Raw genomic sequence first — 16,780 nt, 5'->3', positions numbered from 1 at the left:
CTAAGGTATCCTAAACAAAAGAACTGAAAATAAAGAAAAAAGAAAATATGGAAAATAAAAAAGTATGTTACCAAAAAATAATTTTAAAATTAAAAATAGGACAAAAATAATTGAAATATTTGTGAACTGTATTTGTTGAGGAAGAAACTTGATCTGGCTCGATCATTTGTTAGAAGAGCTATTTTAGCCATGTAGGATTGCATAAAAACTGTTCCATTCACTTTTTGCTTATTTCTCAATAAGATTGAGTGTCAAAAAGCTTTGTTGCACTTCTATAAATAAAACTAAAACATGAAATAGAAATGAAAAGTATTGTGAAAAACGTGCTTTAAAAAATATAGAAGAGTTATAATATAAATGAAAAGCAAAAATAACCATTAAGGAATAACAAAAAAAGACATTAGAAAATAATAATTAGAACATTAGAAAATAAAAAGACCATGTCCTTCAGAAATAGCAGATAGTAGAGTGTTTAACCTTTTAGTATTCAGATTATTCTGGCAAAAATGATGCTTGCATACTCTTTTACTTGTTTCAGTCATTTGACTGTGGCCATGCTGGAGCACCGACTTTAGTCGAGCAAATCGAGCCCGGGACTTATTCTTTGTAAGCCCAGTACTTATTCTATCAGTCTCTTTTGCCGAACCACTAAGTGACGGGGATGTAAACACACCAGCATCAGTTGTCAAGCAATGCTAGGGGGACAAACACAGACACACAAACACACACACACATATATATATATATATATATATATACGACAGGCTTCTTTCAGTTTCCGTCTACCAAATCCACTCACAAGGCATTGGTCGGCCCGGCGCTATAACAAAAGACACTTGCCCAAGATGCCACGCAGTGGGACTGAACCCGGAACCATGTGGTTGGTTAGCAAACTACTTACCACACAGCCACTCCTGCGCCTATATATTTATATATATATATCTTGTAGTTTAAAGATTTCGATTATGTGATTGTTTAGTTTTAAAATGACATTGTAGGGTAGGTGTGAGAGGCCTGATCTACTCAGTTTCAATATAAAACTGGGGGAATATTTTGGCCAGATATGGCTGGTTTGAATGCTAAAGAGTTAAAACTTTACCAATAGAATTGGTTTGTATTACCACTTGGCAAAAGACCAGCTATTTAACTGAATGCACCAGTAATAATAGTTCATTGTTAGGATGAAAATCAATGTCAAGCATATCAGAATTTGTACAGATTTTAGTTAAGTGTCTTTTATGTCAAAGCTCAAATTTTGCTTCTCACCATTACAAGTTAAAATAAACCCTGGTAATATTTTAAGATCAATTTTTTTAAATCTTGCACTGTAGTCATTGTTGGGAACAGCAACAAGGACACCCCCCCCCCCCTGTCATCATTACATTAATTTTCCCAGCAACTCTAATCATAGGAATGAAGGAAGTCCATAAACTTACCCAAAGGACAGTGTAAAACTGATAACCATTAAGGCAGCTGAATTGTAGAGCAGAGGATTTTTGAAAAGACTTGCGGTATTCTTCATAGTCTGCAGAATAGAGAGAATACAGAAGATAAAACAGTTTAAAAAAACATTTTGTTTTTAAAAATTAATCACTACAGTAATTTAAAATTTCTAGATTTCTATGGTTTATCTTCAATGTATCTTATTCTAAACTATATTTTGCTCACTTCATTTTCTATATCTACATGCAAACATATACCTATTTCTTTATTACCCACAAGGGGCTAAACATAGAGGGGACAAACAAGGACAGACAAAGGGATTAAGTCAATTACATCGACCCCAGTGCATAACTGGTGCTTAATTTATCGACCCCGAAAGGATGAAAGGCAAAGTCGACCTCGGCATGTAAACATATACCTTGAGCATAGCAGTTATTAAAGTATTAGAAATATAGGTGTGAGCTTAAACTCATACCTATATCTCTAATATTTTAATAACTATTATGTCCCAGTCCTATATAACAATTAAATTTTAGAGTATTTAAGCTCATTTCCACAACAGTGACCATACTGTTCTATATTGAAGAGATGAGGAATTATGTACATTATTTACATTTGACGGATATTTGTCCTCATCTTGTTTGTTGTTAACACAACATTTTACCCCCCAGCCTTCATCAGGTGTCTTGGAGAAATTTCGAACCTAGGTTCTCATTCCTAAGGTATTTTTCAATGTTATTATTATTACTATTATTATTATTCAGGTCAATGCCTGGACTCAAACTCAGAATCTTGGGGTTAGTAGCCTGCGCTCTTAACCACTACACCATATGCCTATGGGCAATTTTGGAGTGAATTTTAGGACTTATAAATCTAATATTTTCCTATCCTACCTTAATACCGTTTCCCATATGCTACTCATATCTGTACTTGGTCTACTTAGGAGATTGTTGTGTCCTAGCATATGTGCTGCTTCTTTTAGCTTTAGTATTTTCCAGTAGTGCTCTCTGTCTATTATTTTAACTTCATCTCACAGGGGGAGCTGGTATCCATTTTTTCATACATGATCTGCTATACCCGATTTATCAATATCTCCTCGTGTCACAGCTTTGTCTCTACCCTTATTTTGATGTTCCTCTACCCTTATTTTGAGGGGGTGGCATGTGTGGTAGTTTACTGTACATGTTATTAAAGTATTAGAAATATAGGTATGAGCTTAAACTCATACCTATATGTACGGTCTCCCTAAGATTCACAAGGATGGTATTCCATTAAGACCTATAGTGAGCTGTAGAGGTTCAGTATGTCATCCACTGAGCCACTTCCTTGTGGATATAATCAGTCCATTAGCAGGAAAGTCAACATTGTACTGTGAAGAATTCCACCCACTTCACAGAATTGATCAAGGATACCCCCACTGAATCCAACCAGATGGTGAGTTGAGATGTGATAAGCCTGTTCACCAAAGTCCCAACTGGTGAAGCACTATTGGTGATACAAGAAAAACTAGTGACAGACACCCATCTAAAAGAACGCGCTAGTATACCAATCAGAAACTTGATGGAAATGTTGACCTTCTGTGTAGAAACTACCTACTTCAGTATGGACACTGATATATATCGACAAGAAGAGGGTTTAGCTATGGGTTCACCATTATCACTGATAATAGCCAATATATACATGGAATACTTTGAGAATTTGGCTTTAGGGTCAACACCACTAAAACCAACCCTATGGCTGCAATATGTTGATGACACCTTTATACTCTGGCCCCACCAGGAAGATGTCCAAGTGCTGTTAGATCATGTGAACTCAATAAAGCCATCCATACAGTTCACAATGGAAAACGAAAAAGACAATCAGCTAGCATTCCTGGGGGTATTAATAACGCACCAGGTATGGATTCAGGACATCCGTATACCACAAGCCGACCTTCTCTGGATGATATCTTAACTTCAATTCCCACCATCCATTCAGAGAAGGATTACTCAGTGCCTAAAACATTGAGTAAAGAATATGAGTAGCGATCGTGATACCCACCACGAAGAAATGATCAAGCTCAGTAACAATCTATTAAGCAACAACTACCCCAAAAGCATATTCTCCACTCTAATTATGAAGGAAAGAGAGGATGACACCAATAAACTGTCCACAGTCTGTCTACCCTATGAGAAAGGCCTCTCCAAAAAGATACAAAAGATATGCGGCCCATATGACATTAGTACAGTATTCAAGAGTAATACAACACTTCGCAAATATCTTCTTCGGGTAAAACCACCGATTGAAGAGAATATGATTAAAAACTGTGAGTACTCCATCCTATGCAGCTGTGGTAGGTTATGCAAAAGCGAAACATGCCGCCCACTCAAAATAGCACTTTCATCTTCTTACAAGTTAGAAAGACCCCTTCATAGGGACTTAACACCCACAATTTAGTCATTTTATCTAAGCAAAGACGAATACAGTTGTACTCTTGGAAGCTGTAGGGTCCAAAACTAGGTCAAAAGTACTGAATGGATCTTTATGAAATTTGGAAATTATATTTTATGCATAAGGGCCATAACCCCCATGACAATTCATATATTTTTGCTGTTGATGAAATTTTAATCACAGATATTAGACACAAATGAAATAATATTTATAAAATTTCATCTTCTTAGAAGTTAGAAAGACTCCTCCATGGGGACTTAACACCCACAATTTTGTCATGTTATCTAAGCAAAGACGAATATAGTTGTACTCTTGGAAGCTGTAGGGTCCAAAACTAGGTCAAAAGTACTGAATGGATCTTTATGAAATTTGGAAATTATATTTTATGCATAAGGGCCATAACCCCCATGACAATTCATATATTTTTGCTGTTGATGAAATTTTAATCACAGATATTAGACACAAATGAAATAATATTTATAAAATTTCATCTTCTTAGAAGTTAGAAAGACTCCTCCATGGGGACTTAACACCCACAATTTTGTCATGTTATCTAAGCAAAGACGAATACAGTTGTACTCTTGGAAGCTGTAGGGTTACCCAAGAATAAAGGATGAGCATTATTTGTAATTCAATGGTACAACAGTGTAAGAGTTTGCTTTGACATACACTTACATTGTGATTTCTGCAATGTGCTGCATAAATTGCCAAGTAAATGAGAGGCATCTTTGACTCCACTGATTCAGTTGCAAAGTGTTGAGTAAAGCTATTTGATTGCAGACCTCCTTTCAGTCTTTTTATTATCACTGGGTCACACATAGTCCCCACATGGTAACATTGATTTCAAGGCCTTCCCAGATGAGTGACTGATTATTCAAAGAAATTTATAGATTGTAAATTTATTCTGTCCAGTTATGTATCAGTATAGTGGTTATTTGCAAATTCCAACTTTCATTTCTCCTTAGCCCTCACGTCACACAGTTATTAATGTTCATTTCGGTTGGGTCATGCCCTTCCAATTGCTATACATTCATAATGCATCTTACGGCTGTGCCTGTCACCTGGATGGTGATGAATCCTACATTGGGAGTGGTAACGACTAGGGTAAGGTAGCTAACTGCTTATTGTGATCCTTCGTCTTTTGGTTTCCTGTAGCTTTGCTCTCTTTTACAAACCCAGTGAACATATATTTCCTATTTCAAAGAAATTCAAACAATAGATATAGGACCCAACTTAAAAAGATTCTCAACAATTCAACTTCTCTGCTTGACATTAAGATGCCCACCTCCAACAGAGGCCTTAACTCTCACATTTTAGAGCTCCATGACCTCCATTTTTCAGGAGCAAAATCCTTTTAACAGGTTCTATAAGACTGGAATTTTGGAATATGTGCATAAAAATCAGTAGCATGGGATACATGTGGCACGATTACAATTTTTTTAGGGTGTGTAAAGAGGGAAATAACCCTCATCTGCAATTTGATGAAATTCGAAACACAGGTATTCCAGTTCATTAGAGAAAATATAACAGAAAAGTCTAATTCTTTAATTGCATGTAACACGGGCAACACCGGGTAACTCTGTTAGTTCAAAATATAGTATCACATCAATTGAAATCACTGGTCTGGAGGAGAATATCATCTTATTAAACTGTTTTGGCTATCTCTGGAGTAATCTCAGGTAATGTGATATACATTTATTTCTCATGAATATAACCATCTTTAGTTGGTTGGTTTTTGTTAAAGTAGTAACTTTCAGCCTGATGTTGTAGACTTCTAATTATCCTTTCCTTTAACATTATGAAATTCATAATCTGGATCAATGAACGAGACTACTTTCAATATATATATGGTATTTGTAGATCTAATACAGCAAGGAAATAGTACTAGATTATTTCTTTCAAACTTACTATAAAAGCAAAGCTTCATACTGTCTGATGATCTTTTCCTACAAAAAACCGAATCTCTACTTCAAATGACAAAATACTTCAGCTTTAATCAATTATTCATTCTCTGACCGACATAATTTTTCCTAAATATGTATTTTAAAGTATTTTTAAAAATACAACTTTTTCTGTCTTATCTCAATTTATTTGCATGGATCTTTTGTTAGTCCTGAAAACTCTTGAGATAGTTATAACATGGCATCAATTGCTCAATTTCTTTCTTTCCAATTTCGTTTTCACATAGCTACTGATAGAAATAGTAAAGTCTGAAATATTCAGCAAAATTAAAGCACTGTTTACCCAGTATTTTTAACATGATGAGATTCTTTGGAAGTGTAGGTCCATAAGTAGGACTAACACAATTTATCAAAGAACTTTGTTTTCATTTTTTTCCTTACGTCAGTTCAGCATGATTGAATCTTAAGTGATATCAGCTTCAGAGTCAATGAGATACTTTAGCCATCTTGGAATAAGAATATTAACCCTTTAGTGTTTGCATTACGGAGATGTACTAGCATAGCAAGTGATTTGATCTGAGAGCATGTGCTGAAACGAAAACAATTGCAGCGTGGAAGGCATTTGTAAGCCATTTAAGAAACACACAAAAGCTGTTCGATTCACTTCAACATTTAAGTTTAATTTGTCAAAATATTTTCGTCGCTTTAAGACCGCGACCTGTTCACTGGTCAGTGAACAGGTCGTGGTTTCATAAGTGTTTGCATTATTCTGCCAAAATTAATGCTTCTTCATCTACATTGTTTTGAACTAATCAGGCATTAATCTTGTAGCTATGAGATTTTGATGAGGTAGCTGTTAATTTTTTAAACGATATTGTAGGGTTGGTGTGAAAGACCAGATATGACCAGTTTGAACATAAAACAGGCAGAATACTTTTGGCTGGATATGGACGGTTTAAATGCTAAAGGGTTAAGAAACTAGGAGAGATGGTTCTTCTCTCTAAGTAGCTCCATATCCCACAAAGGTAAAAGTGGTTGGAGAGTGCACAAGTGATCTGTCTTGTGGCTATACTTGCATACTAGGCATATACAACATTCATGATCTCTCCATCAATGCAGGCTAGCCACTCACATTTTACTATAGCATAGAACTATTCCCATTGTAAATCCTGGTGTCAGCAAGTTAAATAGAATAATGAATCTTTCCTATGAACACAATAAAAGGATAATACTATATTCTTACAGAGCGATTACACAAAGCTAAGTAATATAAATTGCCTAAGTAATATAAATTGCCTTAGGCGCAGGAGTGGCTGTATGTTAAGTAGCTTGCTTCCCAACCACATGGTTCCGGGTTCAGTCCCACTGCATAGCACTTTGGGCAAGTGTCTTCTACTATAGCCTCGGGCTGACCAAAGCCTTGTGAGTGGATTTGGTAAACGGAAACTGAAAGAAGCCTGTCGTATATATCTATATGTATATATATATATGTGTGTGTGTGTGTGTTTGTGTGTCTGTATTTGCCCCCCCCCCCAACATCGCTTGACAACCGATGCTGGTGTGTTTACATCCCCGTAACTTAGCGGTTTGGCAAAAGAGACTGATAGAATAAGTACTAGGCTTACAAAGAATAAGTCCTGGGGGTCGATTTGCTCGACTAAAGGGCTATGCTCCAGCATGGCCGCAGTCAAATGACTGAAACAAGTAAAAGAGTAAAAGAGTAGAGATATCAAAGAGTACCTATGATAAATAAATAAGAATACTTACATGTTTTAATTTCCCTGTTATGGTAGACTGTGTGAAAGAGTGTTTGCTGCTACTGAAATCTTTCGAGCTCCGAAGTGAAAACACCTGTACAGATTAATAATCATTTTAGTTCCCTTTGACAAGCATTTACACAAAACTTTCACCACAAATCAAAATGCCTATTTAGTGAACAATTCTATAAAATACTAGCAGTATCACTCGGCGTTGCTCGGGTTTGTAAGGGAAATAACTATATAAGCATTTTTAGAGAGTTATAGCCAAAAAATAGCAAAAAAATGCATTAAAAATGGAAAAAAAATTATGGTAAATTTTTTTTAAATCGTTGACTCATCATAGACATTTTTAGAGAGTTACTTCCCTTATATAATAGCGAAAAAATGCATTAAAATGGAAAAAAATGATGGTAAATTTCTTTTTAAATCGTAGACTCATCGTAGACGCGCGCTAATACCCAGAAGGGCTTGATATGAATCACGACTATAAGATACCCGGTTTTGGTTAAACTGCACCGCAAAATGTAGGAGTAGTTAGGAATCTAAATCGTAGGAGACAGACACACAACTTGACTTTTATATATAAAGATTTAGGTAATTCACTTCTGTACTACTCTCTAATAACCTCAGCACCATTTATAACTCTCATGCGTTTATTTTCAGTATTTATGTCTACCTAGTAACTTTTCAATAGTCAGGCCACTTCACATTTATTCTATAACTTTCTTGATGTTTGTAGTGATTAAAATGATGTGTATTGTTTTTTGTTTTTTTTGCTAAAAATCATTAAGATGGAGAGGTGTTGCAATTAGATTCCTTAAAAGCAAGGAATTTAAGTTCTTAGGAGCAGGTGGTATGAGTGAGGTAGGTTATATTCATGGTGGAGAAGTGGGTAGCTAAAATAAAGAAAAAATTAAATGAAAACTTGAATATGTTGTCTGACACCTATAATCATTATTTGGTCTTCTCAAATATGACAAAAGAATTTATCATAGTAATATTATCAAATAGCTTAAAAATACAGTGGTGTAAGGAAATATTATTCAGATCTTAAGTTTTGTGATGTATATCTCCAACATAAACTATAAATAGCTCTAATATACATTTAATATTGTAACAAGCATGAAAGCCAAATAAAGTTTATTCTTATCAGGATAAAAGATAGGCAACATTGCATCTATTTTGCATTCCATTTTAATGTTTATATAGTAACATTACTAGACCTTTGGAAGTATGCTGTGCGTGGGAAGACCCGGCAGGACAAGTGAGACCATAACCCGTAGCCTCAACCTGGGACATTGCCAGCCCACTTATGCATACCTTTCCTTCTTGTGACAGAAACCCTACTTGTGAAGACCTGTTGAGGCAAGTGAAAATCAAAATCAAAATCGATCAACATCAATGGAAATTGTAGCTGTGATACCAGTGCCGGTGGCATGTAAGAGAACCATCTGAACGTGGATGTTGCCAGCGCCGCCCCGACTGGCCTCCGTGCAGGTGGCACGTAGAAAGCACCATCCGATTGTGGCTGTTGGCAGCCTTGTCTGGCACCTGTGCCGGTGGCATGTAAAAAGCACCATCCGATCGTGGCCATTTGCCAGCCTCGTCTGGCACCTGTGCAGGTGGCACGTAAAAAGCACCCACTACACTCACGGAGTGGTTGGCGTTAGGAAGGGCATCCAGCTGTAGAAACACTGCCAGATCAGCCACTTTGCTGAGGCATCCAGACTCTTTGGCCTGACCATCAGCCTTGGGAAGATAGAGGTCCTGCTCTAGGCAGCCCCCAAATACAACAAAACCTAAGCCAGCCATTACCATTGATGGGGTTGAACTGAACTGTGTTGAAAGCTTCAGGTACCTAGGCAGCACTATCTCTACAGATGGTTCACTAGATAAAGAGATCACATCCAGAATCCAGAAAGCCAACCAAGCACTCGTAAGACTCAGAGTTAAAAGCTTACAACAGAAAAGTGTGCGGCTGCCCATGAAACTCAAGATATACAAAGCTGTTGTTCTCTCCACACTTTGTTGTTTGTTCCTTCTCGAGCCATGCCTGGCTCATAAGGGCCGGTTTCCCGGTTTCTTGGCGTATAGGTTCCCCACCTGGACGGGACACCGGTCCGTCGCAGGTGAGCTGCAAGATGCAGGAGGAAAGAGTGAGAGGAAGTTGTGGTGAAAGAATCAGCAGAAGTTCGCCATTACCTTCTGCCGGAGCCACGTGGAGCTTAGGTGTTTCGCTTATAAACACACACATCATCCGGTCTGAGATTCGAACCCGCGATCCCTCGACCACGAGTCCACTGCTCTAACCACTAGGCCATGTGCCTCCACTCTCTCCACACTGCTGTATGGTTGTGAAACATAGACTCCATTCTGCCAGAAGATCAAGTAATTGGAACAATTCCATACAAGATCACTGTGCACAATCATGGGCATCTGCTGGTAGGACAGAGCAGAGTCCACAGGTATTGAGACACTTCTGCTAAAGCTCAGTTACATTGGACCAACCACATCATCAGAATGAACGACCATCCCCAGACAGCTGATGTATGGTGAGCTGAAGGAAGGCACAAGGCAACAAGGAAGGCAGAAGGTAACAAGGAAGACCCAAGTTGAAAAATAAGGGCACCCTAAAGGGCAACCTAAAGTGGTGTGACATCTAGCCTCGCAAACTCAAGACTACAGCCACAAAAACAGGGCTACCTGGAGGTCAATCACCTACACTGCTGTACCTGTCTTTGAGGATAGACGGCGATGCTTCACAGCTGCAAGAGACAGACATCAATGGGCCGCATCATCCTCAGTTCTGATCACAGACTACCAGTACTGTACATGAAACCCATACGATCAGCAAAGTGGATTTCGGAGGAGACTATTGCATACTAACAACTATATAATTACAAAAAAAGAAAAACTCATGCGGTTGATTTTGTAAACTGAAAACAAAAGAAAAAAAAATTCTTGAACATACAAAGCTGCCTCTTATAGAACTAGCAGCCAAATCTTCCTCAAATAACACTAACATCCTCCCCAAAACGGTGAGTTACATTGGACCAACCACACTACCAGTGTCCAGCATGAGGGTGCCTGTGAGCTTCCGGCCCTGGGCTGCAGAGCTACCTGTGCTCCCACTGTTGATTGCAGAGACCACAGACTATGTCTTTATGAGAGATTGGTGGGCTACCATTAAGAAGTATATATGAATGATTGATTGGTGGGTTGTCAGTCTTTCAATAAATCCATCTCTTCTATAATTCAGGACCTCACCCCTGCCAAGCTCAATTAAGATTCAGAATACAGTTTAAATCTTACAATTCTTCAACAACCAATGTAACACCACCTGGTTCTAATGGCCCACATCTGCCCACTATTATACTTATGGCTGCAGCTTCATTTGCAGTTCCTCATACTAACAAATATCCCTCTCTCTCTTTCGGAGAGGCACTGAGCAGCTATACGCACACATACACACACGGCACTAACTCCCGCCTACCAAATTCAATCACAAAGCTTTGGTCGGCTCGGGGCTATAGCGGAAGACACCTGCCCAAAGTGTCACGCAGTGGGACTGAACCCGAAACCATGTGGCTAGGAAGCAAGCTCCCTAACTATATAATTACAAAAAAAGAAAAACTCATGTGGCTGATTTTGTAAACTGAAAACAAAAGAAAAAAAAATCCTTGAACGTACAAAGCAGCCTCTTATAGAACTAGCAGCCAAATCTTCCTCAAATAACACTAACATCCTCCCCAAAACGGTGAGTCACACTGGATGATGTGTTCATAGATGCACTAAGTCTGGGTAACAGACAGGATGATTATGGCTGGAACATCTTTGATCATAGGACAACACAATCAAAGCTGACCTGGAGGTGGGGGTAGGATAAATACTATCACCGGGATTATGCCCATCAATGCCACCACAATGCTAACTGCTACCACCAGTAAAATATAAGCACCTATAAAATACATACCACTACTACTGCATATATAACTAAATGCATCAGCACCACAAGCACTCCTACCAAAGCAACCACCACTGCTGCCAGCACTACTAATAACAGTAAAATGAAAACTATATAACAGGATAAACTCACTTGATACTTGTGACCATATGCCCTTGTGTGGTTTTTCTTGTAAATCAATTTCAGGATAGCAAGGGCTTCAGATTCATTTCCAATCTGGTAAAATTAAAAAACAAAAAAACAATGCAAACAACGAGCACAGATAAAGTACAGATAAAGTACAGTATGGGAGGAAATAGCCTCTCTAGATGAGTGTAACTGGAGCCTCTCTAAGTGTTGGTCAACAGTACACCTAGTGATGGTATCATGATAAAGACACCAGTAGTTGCATGAACTGACAATCACTACCTCATATGGATGACAAAGACAAATTGGGATTTTGAGAACAACTGTGTTAATGGGACTATTACCTACATAGAAGACTATGTCTACTCTAGCTAACTCTACACAGTCTTCTACTGATATTAAATCTCTGCCACTTTCCTTTCTAGGTAAACACAATCTTGCTACTTCTGCTCTTGCATGAAGTCCGCCATTCATATAAGTAGAAACACTGCCCAAGTATTTACAGTCTTTACTAGATTTGGGCTATTTAGTTTTGACTTCATTAACTTTCTCACCCTTCTGACATACACCTCAATTTTCACATTTATTCTGTAGTTAGTACTCTGTCAGATTCTAATACTCCTAGATACTTATAACTTTCTCCTTCTTTCAGTGATTTTAATGTATTGTGCCTGGCAAGCTTGGAGCAACTGGTTTGGCTCCAACAGTTTGTCCACAGCAGGCAGAACTAGACATTTCAGATGAAGATGTGAAAGAAATAAGTAAAAAAAAAAATGGGCAACTGGAAGACTTTGGGACAAGTTACTGGATCAAAATCAAAGCTACTGGATCAAAATATATAGTGAAATCCATGCATGAATAGCTGAATAATTCAACACTTTGTTAAATGCTGACCAAGTGACACCTGAGTGGCTGACAAAGGACAAGACAGTTTTATGCACAAAAAACATTGCATAAGAAATTGTGGTAGATAACCACAGACTGATATTATGCTTGCTACTTATGATGAAGTTATTAACTGGAATCATTGCAGTCAATGTAACAGGTATCTTGAAGAAAATGGAGTTCTACCAGGTGAGCAGAAAGGGTGCAAGCATAAGTGCAGTGGCACCAAGTATCAACTTCTGATGGTCAAAAAAGTACTTGGAGATTGCAAGAAGGAAACTAACTTGGTCAAGTCATGGACTGATTATCGCAAGACCTACATTCTTGGATCATGTAATGTGTGAATCTGTTTAGTGTTGCATTGAATATCAAGCAATTCCTTAGGAAAAATATGGACTCCATCGGTTATGACAATGAAGATTCTAGTTGATCCAGTCAACGGAACAGCCTGCTATTGAAATTAAAATGCATGTGGCTGAGCACTCCACAGACACGTGTACCCTTAATGTAGTTCTCCGGGAGATTCAACATGACACAGAATGTGACAATGCTGGCCCTCTGGATGAATAACAGGTACCAATCATTTTTACCAGCTGAGTAAACTGGAACAATGTGAAATAAAGTGTCTTGCTCAAGGACACAATGCTCCACTGGGAGTCAAACTCATGACCTTATGATTGTGAGGCCAAATACCCTAACCACTAAGCCACATGTCTTCGCTTGGAAGAATTCAGGTTACAGAGAACTTTACCAGGTAGCTTGAAGAGAGGCTATGTGACAAGTATATTTAGCTATGGGAGAAGCAGAACGGAAGGGGTTTACCGATGCTCTGCAGCAAAAGATCAGAAGTATGAGGTGTTCTGGATTGCAAGACAGTGTCATCATCATCGTTTAACATCCGCTTTCCATGCTAGCATGGGTTGGACGGTTCAACTGGTGTCTGAGAAGCCAGAAGGCTGCACTAGGCCCAGTCTGACCTGGCGGTGTTTCTACAGCTGGATGCCCTTCCTAACGCCAACCACTCCGTGAGTGTAGTGGGTACTTTTTACGTGCAACCGGCATGGAGGCCAGTCGGGGTGGTGCTGGCAATGGCCACGTTCAGATGGTTCTCTTATGTGCCACTGGCACTGGTATCGTCAACTACAATTTCCATTGATGTTGATTGATTTCGAAAGAGAAAAATCACAATGTTGTAGGAGAGAAGTGTTTTCAGATGGGTGATGATACACTTGCACTTAGTAACTGAAAAGAAATGTGGCAAGGAAGTGCCACTATGAAAAGCTGCTACATGTGGAGAATACATGTGAGAAAGAATGTCTTCTTAATGTGGACCCAGCAGAGAGGCCAGCTATCTTAGTTGATAGTAGTGTGATAGATAAAGAAATTAAGGATATGAAGACTAATATGACTAATCAGGAATTACCACTGAGATGCTTAAAACATTTGGTGGCGGGAGATATGGCTTAGTTACCCATATAGTTAGTCAGGTTGTCTAGGAAGGGGTATACCCAATGTCAGACACCTAATTCTGTCCCTCTCTTCATACTCTCCCCTCTCATCACCTGGCGTAGATCTACCTTCCTCAAAATTACTCTTCCTCTCAGTTGAAGGGTTTTTGTCTTGCAAGTTGCTTGGTGAGTTAATTGCAGCTGGTGCCATGTAAAAAGTACTCAATACACTCTGTAAAGTGGTTTGCATTAGAAAGAGTATCCAATTGTAGAAACCATGCCAAAGCAGATAGTAAAAGCTTGATGTAGTCTTCTGACTTTCCAGCTCCTGTCAAACCATCCAAACTATGCTAGCATGGAAGGAGTGTTAGTAATGATGATGAGGAAGATGATGATGAAGAGGATGATGAATATACTTATTACAAAAAGAGAATTACAACATATACAACACTGGTCTGTAAAAGATCATGTCATTTTGTAAATGAAAATTAAAGAAAGGAAACCTTCTTACCGAAAGTAGAAACTTCGGACTTTCTGGTAAAAAAAAGAAGAAAATCACTGATGACAAACTAGGTATGACACAGACAGAAAGGTAGAGGCGCCAGTTGGTGTAAGCAAAATTTTGTAGATGGACGTCTATATGGGTATATGGAATGATAAACCAAGCAAGACCTGTGAAGAACAGCAAAAGGAAATTTTAATTAGAATGTGGTGTGTATGTACATACTGTTTTACTTGTTTCAGTCATTTGACTGCGGCCATGCTGGAGCACCGCCTTTAATTGAGCAACTCAACCCCGGGACTTATTCTTTTTGTAAGCCCAGTACTTATTCTATCGGTCTCTTTTGCCGAACCGCTAAGTGACGGGGACATAAACACACAGCATCGGTTGTCAAGCAATGCTAGGGGGACAAACACAGACACACAAACATACACACATATATATATAGATATATATATGTATATATATATGTATATATATATATATTATATATATATATATAATATATATATATATACCGGAGTAAACACATAAATGTGAAAAAAGGTGGAAAAAAGAGTACTCAAATACCAGTGGTAGAGTAATATGCTTTATTTAAAGCAGCAGAAAATTCAACAAAAACTGTCCGACGAACAGCAACGTGAAACTCAGAGTAACAGTTTTGTTGAATTTTCTGCTGCTTTAAATAAAGTATATATATATATATATACATACATATATATATATATATATATATATATTATATATATATATATATATATATACATATATATACATACATATATACGATGGGCCTTCTTCAGTTTCTGTCTACCGAATCCAACCACAAGGCTATGGTCGGCCCGAGGCTTTAGTAGAAGACACTTGCCCACGGTGCCACGCAGTGGGACTGAACCCAGAACCATGTGGTTGGTAAGCAAGCTACTTACCACACAGCCACTCCTGCACCTATATGCATTAACATTTTCTTTTCTTTTTTTTTTTGCATTACAGTTAATAGAATTGGCTCAGTATATTAGTGGCTCTTATTAAACAATCTCAAGGAGTTAAAAAGAAAACTTGATCCCAGTGGAATTAGAATGAAACTGGGAATAATAAGGAACTAAAGCAAATAGAGTAAAACATCTTATCCAGAATTCTACAGTTCTCCATACACAAGGAAATGATAACCAAAATATTAAGTATCTTACAAGTAGCCACTGATATATGTTAATATTTGATAAAAATGTAGAAAATATTCGAATAATAATTATGGATCTATAAAGTGTAACATAAAATATGGGCAGCAAATTTCTCTAACCAGTTTTTTTTTTAACCCTTTAGTATTCGCATTATTCTGCCTAAATTAATCCTTTTTTATCCACATTGTTTTGAACTAATCATGCATTATCTTGGTGCTATGAGATTTTGATGAGGTAGCTGTTAATTTTTAAAATGATATTGTAGGGTTGGTGTGAGAGACCAGATCTAGCCAGTTTGAACATAAAACAGGAAGAATACTTTTGGCCGGATATAACCGGTTTAAATGCTAAAGGGTTAATGGTTACAAAGGTTTATTTGGTATTTTTGATTTCCATGATGAATTTTTCTTTTTTGGGAACAATCTTTAATATTCTTTATTTTATAAGTGCTGCAATATGTCTGAATTTGCTACGATATGCGATAGATTTATAGAATGAATCTGCTGGTTACTACTATTTTTTTTTTGTGAGCAGTCACTTTAATAGTGTTATAAGTATTTGCCATGAAGAAGATTTTAAGTTCAACTTGCATAGGAAGTGCACTTCCCATGTATATAATGCAGGAAACATTACATGTTTAATGTTTCCTGCATTGCACTTTCTGTGCACACATGAATGAGAGAGAGAGAGGGAGGGAGAGAGAAAGAGAGTGGCCCCATCCGAACTTGGCTGACTGGCTTCTGTGCTGGTGGCACATAACATGTACCAATCCGATCATGGCCATTGCCAGCCTCGCCTGGAACCTGTGCACTTGGCACGTAAAGTGCACCATCCGATCACGGCCGTTTGCCAGCCTCGCCTGGCCACAGTGCTGGTGGCACGTAAAATGTACCAATCCGATCATGGCCATTGCCAGCCTCGCCTGGCACCTGTGCACTTGGCACGTAAAAAGCACCATCCGATCGTGGCCGTTTGCCAGCCTCGACTGGCCGCCGTGCCGGTTGCACGTAAAAAGCACCATCCGATCATGGCCGTTTGCCAGCCTCGCCTGGCCCCCGTGCCGGTGGCACGTAAAAAGCACCATCCGATTGTGGCTGTTTGCCAACCTCGCCTGGCACCTGTGCCGGTTGCACGTAAAAA

General features: G+C 38.3%; 1 protein-coding gene across 2 annotated transcripts in view; it reads right to left on the bottom strand.

Moving 5' to 3' along the window:
- The window catches only part of LOC115219814 (synaptic vesicle glycoprotein 2C), a 92,013-nt gene that overhangs the window by 13,853 nt on the left and 61,380 nt on the right, over positions 1-16,780 (bottom strand). For both annotated transcript variants that reach the window (XM_029790088.2, XM_036509476.1), the window contains exons 6-9: positions 14,469-14,629; positions 11,631-11,714; positions 7,542-7,625; positions 1,437-1,525 (exon numbers count right to left, since the gene is read on the bottom strand). In XM_029790088.2, coding sequence (XP_029645948.1) covers positions 1,437-1,525; positions 7,542-7,625; positions 11,631-11,714; positions 14,469-14,629 — 418 coding nt within the window. The remainder of the gene's footprint in view (positions 1-1,436; positions 1,526-7,541; positions 7,626-11,630; positions 11,715-14,468; positions 14,630-16,780) is intronic.

Source organism: Octopus sinensis, linkage group LG15 (genome assembly GCF_006345805.1).
Source record: "Octopus sinensis linkage group LG15, ASM634580v1, whole genome shotgun sequence".
In the NCBI taxonomy this organism is placed as follows: domain Eukaryota; kingdom Metazoa; phylum Mollusca; class Cephalopoda; order Octopoda; family Octopodidae; genus Octopus; species Octopus sinensis.
Note: the sequence above shows the minus strand (reverse complement) of the source record. Positions and strands in the feature narration are given on the sequence as shown.